This window comes from Falco cherrug, chromosome 18 (assembly GCF_023634085.1).
Source record: "Falco cherrug isolate bFalChe1 chromosome 18, bFalChe1.pri, whole genome shotgun sequence".
Classification (NCBI taxonomy): domain Eukaryota; kingdom Metazoa; phylum Chordata; class Aves; order Falconiformes; family Falconidae; genus Falco; species Falco cherrug.
In genome coordinates, this window is record NC_073714.1 from 2,065,723 (window position 1) to 2,074,141 (window position 8,419).

General features: G+C 63.6%; 1 protein-coding gene across 1 annotated transcript; it reads right to left on the bottom strand.

The window, feature by feature from the left end:
• Positions 1-1,189: 1,189 nt before the first annotated feature.
• Positions 1,190-3,858, bottom strand: ZNF703 (zinc finger protein 703). The gene is given in 3 exon segments (XM_055696377.1): positions 1,190-2,049; positions 2,051-3,241; positions 3,636-3,858. Coding segments are annotated over 3 exon segments (1,593 nt in total). The 5' UTR covers positions 3,849-3,858; the 3' UTR covers positions 1,190-1,860.
• Between the last annotated feature and the right edge of the window lie 4,561 nt (positions 3,859-8,419).

Sequence of the window (8,419 nt, forward strand, 5' to 3'; positions counted from 1 at the left end):
CACCCTGCAAACATCCTGCCACGAAGGAGCGGGGCCAACCGCGGGGAGACCCTGGGCAGCGTCGGACCCGAGCCATGTTCACAGCAGGGCAAGGGGTAGCTGTGGTCCTGCAAAACCTTCCTCCCCCCAGCCTCGGGGGGCTTGGGGTTGGTGCTGCCCACCCCTCCGCCAGCCAAGGGGAGACCAGCCCCGGGCACCACCGGCCACTCCTGTTTCCAGCAGGAGACCCTGGCCAGGGCCCTCCACACCAGCCACACGCCTACGGCGACGCTCACGGGAACGGGCAGAAAAATAAAAATCCCATTGGCAAAACCAGCCCCTGTTCCAAGCGCATTATTTTTCAGCTCAAAGGACACAAAGGAATTTAAACACAGGGCATAAGGCAATATAGAGAAGGCAATTAAATCGGATTAATTGCATGACTCACCCAAAATGCAACAGGAGTAACGCGCTCAACAGCCCGAAAAAACGAAGTGATGGGGGGCGACAGGAGCACGTGGGGAGCAGGGGCAGAGCCGGGGGTCCCGCTGCGAGGGCTAGGCTGTTGCTGGGGGAGAAGCCCTGTCCCTGGGGTGCAGGGTGGGCAGCAGCGCAGCCCCCGCCGCCTCCCCGGCGGCAGGGCAGGCACAGCAGCTCTGTCCGGGGGGGGGGGGGGGGCAGCCGTACCTAGCTCAGAAGCCCTTTATCACACACACACCCCGCGCCGCACGCTCCTGGCACAGCAAAAAGATTAAAATGGGGAGGGGGCACACGGGACCCCACGCGGAAGAGGGTCCCGGGCCCCGTTAATATCGCAATTCCATCCCTAAAACTCCATCCCCGGGGGGTGGGGGGCGCCACCCGCCGCCCCTCGGGGAGCACTGGGGCTCTCCGCATCCCGTCAGCTCCAAACGCCTTCTCGAACCTTCCCTCCGCCGCCACGCACGGCAACACCCGGCGCGCTCCTCCCGGGACACGCACCGGCGGGGCCGCGGCCCCGGGCCCCCATCCAGCACACCCCCCCCCCCAGGGCCGGAGCGGGCGATGGGGCTGGGGGCGGCGGGGCGGCGGCGGGGCCGGGCGCGGGGGCCGGCAGCCCGGGGAGGGGGCTGGGGGCCGGCCGCCGCTAGATGGTGCTGGGGGCCCGCGGACCCCCCAGCCGCGGCGGCGGGCCCGGGCGCGGGGAGGGACGAGAGACGACACCAGAGGGTGGATATAACCAAGAGTCATTTATTAACAAAACGAGACTTACCCGGCCGGGGTCCGCCGCCCGCCCGCTGCTCCGGCCCTCGGGGCGCCGCTCCTGCCCGGGGGCGCCGCTCCTCCCGCCGCCGGCCGCGCTCCGGCCCGCTGCCCCGCCGCGGGGGAGGGGGGGGCGCGCAGGAGGGAGCCGCGCCGCGGGCCGGGGGGCGGTGCGGCCAAGGCTGGGCCCCTCCGCCCCCGCGGGCACCGAAAAAAAAAAAAATTAAAAAATATTACATCTGTTAACTTTACAAATGAAGAGGAACAGAATCCCAGAATGATAAACGCGGAGAGGGAGGAGGAAAATGCTTTTTTTTTTTTTTTTTCCTTGTGTGTCAGGAGTCATGCAAGAATTTCTCAAGGGGGAAATTAAGAAGGGGGGAGGGAAAAAATTTTTCAAAAGAAACAGAAAGGAAAAAGAAAAGCCCCACACCTGCAAAGTAAAGAATTTTTTTTCTTTTTTTTTTTTTTTTTTTTTTTTTGGACACAGACTTTTTGCATACCATTGATTCATTGGTGTATTAATGCACTTATATTCCCAGCTTTAAGCTAACATACAGTAAATAAATACACAGTCCAAGGAGGGAGCAGGGGGCTGGGGCGAGGAGGGGGCTGGAGCAGGGGAAGGGGCCGCCGTAGTTACTGATATCCCAGTGCAGAAGCTGAAGTTAGTCTTTGGCCGTAGAGCGCGTATGGAGAGTAGTAAGGTCCGGCGGCCGGCAAGGAGGGCACCGGCAGGGCACCGGCTGTGGGCAAATGGCTCTTGCCGTAGGGGTGGTACCTGTTTAGTCCCAAAGTGTGTGGGCTCCGCAAGGAGAGGGAGGCGGGGTAACGTGTTGGGGCTCCCAGGGGCGGCAGGCGGGAGGTGGAGGTGGCAGGAGGCTGCGGAGCCCAGCCCGGAGGTAGGGTAACCCGCCAAGAGTTTTTCCGCCCCCGGCAGGGCCGTGTGGGTCCGTAGGTGGGTGAGCAGCTCCTCCGAGGTGGCAAACCTCTTGTCGCAGGGTCCGCTGGCAGACACCCAGTTGCATATGTGGGGAAGGGGGTCGTTCTGCAGCATGAAGCCGTAGGTGTAGAGAGGATGGCCGGGCAGGCTGGGGGTGCCGCTGGAGGAGAGCGTGGTGTGCACTGAGTGCAGGGGGTGCGTGGGGTACACCAAGGGGTATCCGCTCTTCAGGCTGCCGGGGTCGTGCACGCAGCTGGAGCAGTTGCTGGAGCCCAGGTGCGAGGCGCTGTGGTAGCTCAGGCAATAGGGGTCCCGGCATAATCCCTGCATGAAGGAGGGCGGCGAGGCCCCGGTGAGCGGGCTGGAGCTGGGCGGCTTGCCCGGCAGCCCCAGCGCCCCCGGCAGCTGGCTGCCCACCAGGCCCGGCTTGGTGGGGTCCAGCCCGGGCACGAACTGGGACGGGTAGCCGGCGTAGGCGCCGACGATGGAGCCGTGGTAGCCGATGCTGGAGGGTGGCAGGGGGAAGACGGAGTGACCTGGCTTGTAGGGCGAGACGGGGGCCACATGGCCGGCCGGCGGCAGTGCTGGGGGCTCCGACTTGCGGCCCGACGGGGGCTCGCCGTGCGCCCCGGGCTCCGCTGCCCCGCGCCCGAGCCCCCCACCCGTCCCCTCGGGGCTGGGCTTGCCCGCCTCGGGCTCCTTCTTCTCCTCGGCGCCCTTGGGCTCGGAGTGCTGCGGCGAGGCGCCGCGGGAGCTGCCGGGCGAGGCGGCGGCGTGCGGGGGGAACGGCGGGCAAGCGGCGCTGGGCACCCGAAAGCCGGCCTTGTCCGTGCCCCCCTCCTTGCGTGGCTCCCCGCCGCCCTTCGAGTAGGGCTTGAAGCTGGACTTGTCCTCGGGCGGCGCGTCCCCGCTGCCCGGCGGCTTCAGGGCGGTGGGGCGGGCGGTGGGCTCCTTCTCGGGGGCGGGCTGCCCGGCCGAGGCCACGGCGTTCAGCTTGGAGGAGGGCGGCGGGTCGGGCTTGCCGATCTGCGAGCAGGTCTGGGCCAGCAGCGCCAGCGGGCTCTTCTTGGCGTCCAGCTGCGGGCGGAGCGGAGCCGGTCAGGGGGAGACCCCGACGGCGCCCCCGGCCCGGCCTCCCCCCCCCCCCCCATCCCATCCCCAAAATCCCGGGGGCAGCGGGGCCGGGCCCGGCGCCGAGCCAGGGCGCGGGGGACGGAGGGGGACGAGGCGGAGGCGGGGAGGGGGGGGCGGGATGCGCCCGGCCGGGGAGAAGGACGGGGCTGGGAGGGGGGGGCAGCCGGGCTGCAGCGGAGCGGGGGAAGGGAAGGGAAAAGGGAAGGGAAAAGGGAAGGGAAAAGGGAAGGGAAAAGGGAAGGGAAAAGGGAAGGGAAAAGGGAAGGAGCCGGGAGCGCCGGGCAGGGACGAACCCCGGGCGGCCCCGGAGAAGCGGGCGGGGGCGGCGGGCACTGACCTCGATGGGGCTGACGGGCGTGGAGGAGAGCGGCTGGAGGTACTCGGGGTGCAGGAGGTGGCCGCCGTGGGCGCTGAGCATCTTCAGGACGCGGATGGGCAGCCGGCTGGCCTGGCGCAGCGGGTCGGCGGGGGGCGGCCGGGGCGACGGGGCGCCCGCGGCTCCGCGGCTCGGCGGGGTCCTCGGCCGGGGCCCGCCGGGGGCACCGCTCATTTGGGGCGGGTGCGGCCGGGGGGGGGGGGGGGGGGGGGGAGGGGGGCGCCGGGCTCCGCGGGGCCGGGCCGGGCCGGGCGGGCGGCGGAGCGGCGGCGGCGGCGGCCCCGGCGAGACGAAACCCTTCCCCGGCCCCACCGACACGTCAAATAGCCCCGATGGCGGCCGCGCTCCGAGGGGGCCGGCGCCGCGCACCAATCCGCGCCCGGCCGGGCCCCCGGGGCGGGGAGAGCCGCCGGTGGGGGGGGCGAGCCGCCGCCACCGCCCCGCGCCGCCGCCGCGTGGGGGAGAGCCGCCCACGGCACGGCACGGCACGGCACGGCAGGGCAGGGCAGGGCACGGCGCGGCACGGCACGGCACGGCGCGGCACGGCACCGGTGACAGAGCGTGGCACAGCTGGCATGGCACAGTGCTGCTCGCACACCTTGGCATGGCATGGCTGGCATGGCTTGGCACGGCATGGCACAGCTCGGATGGCATGGCACAGTGCTGCTCGCACACCTTGGCATGGCATGGCTGGCATGGCTTGGCACGGCATGGCACAGCTCAGATGGCATGGCACAGTGCTGCTCGCACACCTTGGCATGGCATGGCTGGCATGGCTTGGCACGGCATGGCACAGCTCGGATGGCATGGCACAGGGCTGCTCGCACACCTTGGCATGGCATGGCTGGCATGGCTTGGCACGGCATGGCACAGCTCGGATGGCATGGCACAGTGCTGCTCGCACACCTTGGCATGGCACTGCTAGCACACCTTGGCATAGCATGGAGTGGCTGGCTTGACTTGGCACAGTGTGGCACAGCTGGCATGGCATGGCACTGCTAGCACACCTTGGCATGGCACAGCATGGCTGGTGTGACTTGGCACGGCATGGCATGGTGTGGCACAGCTTAGAATGGCACAGCATGGCTCAGCTAGCATGGCATGCCCAGCATGGCTTATCATGGCATGGCTCAGCTCAGCTGGCGCACTATGGCATGGCGCGGCTGGCATGGCATGGCTTGGCTGCTGTGGCACGGCTTCGAGAAATCAGCCTGGCGCAGCACAGCTCAGCACCCCTGCTGCCATGGCTCCTGCACCCTGTCTGCATGCCCTGTGCCCAAACCTGCACCCAGCGCCTGCACCCAGCCTGCTGCCTGCACCCAGTCCAGCCCCTGCACGCCGTGCCCAGCGCCCCATCCCGCCCCAGTGCCACATGAGGTGAGGGCTGACAGCGTCCTGTGCTCCCCCCCGGGGCAGAGCCGGCCCCTGTCCCTCGGTGGCATCTCTGTGTCCCTGCTGTCCCAAGGCAATGCATGTGCAAACTGGGGCAGTGCTGGGGTTGCTGGGGACCGTGGTGCCGCCCCAGCCTGAGGGGCTGATGCAGGCTGCGCACATACTTTTTGATTTTGCATGGATGGCAGCCACCAGCATTTAAATTATTTTTCCCAGCAGCAGCACTAGGCTGTCACAGAGCATGTTCAGCTCTTGGGGTAATGACCAGACAGTCACCGAGCATTTCGCACCATCAATAGAAACGTGGCCGGGGGTGTGAGCTGCACCTGCGATGCTACGGAAGGGGCCCGTCTTAACCTGGGTCCCACAGAAGGTGGCAATTCCCACACGTTCCTACAACCCGTCCCTCTTTCAGGCCTTTCCTACTTCCTTTGGTTTGCAGAGTCTTAAAAATTTGCCACTGACAATGCAGACCGCTGTATGACTAATTAAGCCTCCCAACAATTAACTTCCTATTTCTAGTTACCTTTTCCAGACAGCTCTGAATTAAATTCACACACCCCTGGGGCTCCACAGTCAGGTGGAGGGGCTGGAAAAGCACCACCCCGACGGGATCGCCCATGAAGAGCCACAGGGATAAATCCTGGAGCTTTACCCCAGCCTGGAACCACGGCAGCATGCAGGGGCACGTCAGGGCGGCTCCCCCGGCCCTCCTGGGCATCAGCTGGGAGCTGCTGGGAGAGCAGGGGCTGGCAGAGAGGTGGGCGAAGGGGTGTGGGGTGATGGGGGAAGGTCACGGGGCGAGTACAAAACCTTTGGCCCGGCGAAAAGCCATGTGGTGTCGTTGGGAAAGTGGGGAGCTGGGTGCTTGACATTTTCATGTTTTCCATCATGTACCCCGGCTGAGTGTGTATCCTTTGCCAACGGCAGGCTCGTGGCGACTGCGTGCGGCGGAGCCAGGCTGGCGGGGAGCAACCAGCCTTCCCAGGGCTGGGCTGGGTGCCCACCCTGGCCAGCGCTGCAGCACCGACCCACCTCTGCCCTCCCCGGGGCCGGGTTTCGTGTCCCTCCTGCCTACCCGGAGAGGGAGCGGGGAAAGAGGGAGAGAGACAGACACCTCTAATTAATCATATTAACTCCTGACAGATGCTTTATGTTCCAACAATGATGCTATTATTAAGTTCATGTGACCAGCCCTCGCCAAGCCCGTCTGCTCTGGGTTCTGGGAAAAAAGGCTTTGCTGGATTTCCCCAGCGAGCGCTGGCATCGCCCTGGCGCAGCCCGACGTCAAGTCCCGCTTCTCCAACCGCTATCAATCATGCTGATGGTCAGACCTGTCGATTTTCCCTCTTTGTGAGGCTTTTTTCTTCTTTTTCCCCCCTCCTCCTGAAGCTGACCACAAGATTGATTCAATCCGGACAGCGGGGATGTAAACGGAGAGGCGCTGCCTTTCAAAGGAGCCATTCAAGTAAGGAGGAAACAGAAAAAAATCTTTCCTCAAAGTCACTCGACTTGTACGCCAACAACAACATGGCCTTAACAAAATAACATAAAATAAGGTGGGACAAGTGCGTAAGAGCAGCAGCGATGCAGTGGTGGATGCTGGAACGCAGCGAGGGCACAGAGCAGCGATACCTTTGGGGTGGCATCTAGCGCTTCCCCCAGAGCTCGAGCCATTTCAGAGGCCTGATCCTGCCCCGGTGCTGGCACATGGCAGAACGTCGCTGGACTCAGCTCATGGTCCCTGGGTTAGAACCTCACCAAAGGGTCGTCATGGCTAATGATGACTCCTGCTCGCTGGGGGTGCCTGTACTGTCTCTGGTTATAGTCTTCGTTCTAAAATCCGTGTGGGTCCTGTTTTCCCTGAGAATGGTAACCAGAGGGACAGAAAATGAAACTTCCCAATTCCATGGTCAGTCCTGCCCCAGGACAAGTCACTCGGCTTAGAGGCTGCCCGTCGCAAGGGCACTCAAATAAAATATGCAAGACCACTTGCCAAAAAAAAATAACACAAGCACCAAATGAAAAGCAAAATATTTTGAATAAAAGTAAAGCCAAGAAAGACAAAAAGCCTCCGTGAGCGCGTTCAGATGTGACTAACGGTAGTTTTGCTCCCAAATCGGGGCTGCTCTTATGGAGGGTTTAGTTTTCCAGGGACGCATCCCCCACACGGAGCCTCACCAGCGCCACTGGGCTCTGGCGCTCCCACAACCTGCGAAGCGTGGCCGGGGAAGGGCAGCTGTGAATTCCTTTAAGTTTAGGATCTCTCAGTGCCTTGGGGCTTTCGGGTGACACATGCCACGGGGGTGCCCCTCACTCCCCGGGCCCCGTTCCAGCCTCGTCCCACCAGTTCTGGTGGTGCAGAACGGTGCTTTCCAGAGGAAGGCACGCATGGCGCACCAGGTGTTTTTAAAGAGCGAGAAAAACGCCAAGTAGGAGATGAGTGATGTGCAGGGGCTGCTGGATCCCCCGGCCCAGCCCTGCCTGCAGCGCTGCCTGCGTGCCCTTCATGATGGATAGGGCACCGGCTCTGACTTCTAGGAAATTGCTTTCTGAGGCAGTCGCTATACAAACCGTGGCGTTAAATACATAAATACTAACTGCACCATGAGAAAGCGGTTTCTCCTGGGGAGTCAAGTGTATTTCTTGACGTGCCTGCTCTGGCAGCCAGTGAGGTGCAGAGACATACCTATGGACAACACGCTGTCTAGCCCTCGGCGCTTTCATTCTCTATTTTTGCTCTGCCCTTTAGCAGAAAAATCCTCTCCAGTGTTGTAACACGTTCTTGTGTTGCTGATAGGCAGAAGGTTGTTGGTAGCATGGCGAGTTTTCCGTACCACGGCACAGACAGACGCTGGCTCTGGGCACGGGCATCCCGAGTCACGGGGGGCTGTGGGCAGGAGTGACATGTGGCTGCGGGTGGAGGAGGAGAGGGGCACCCGAGCGCTGCAGCCTGCACTGAACGTGGTGGTGGGATACGATAAGCCATGAATTTAAATCACTGTAACTCTTTCAGCATCTCTCTGCTGTACTTTCCCTCTGGAATAAATGCCTTGCCCGTTTCATTGCTGCTGGATGTGGTTTAAGGGAAAGTGGGATAAACTCCCTGTTGGCCAAAGCGGGTCTGTCCGGGAGCTGCTGGGGGGCACGGGAGCAGCTTCTCCGGCCCTGCCGGGACCATCTCCCACCTCGGCAGGGCAGGGAGCCGCCTTTGCCCTGGCAGGTCCCCCCAAGGCCCCAGCTGCTGCTACAGGATGGGGGATCCAAGACGCTTCTTAAAAGGCGAGCTTTCATCCACGCATCGGTGCTTGTGTCCCTGCTATTTCATAGGTGTCGCCTTCTGCCAGCCACCC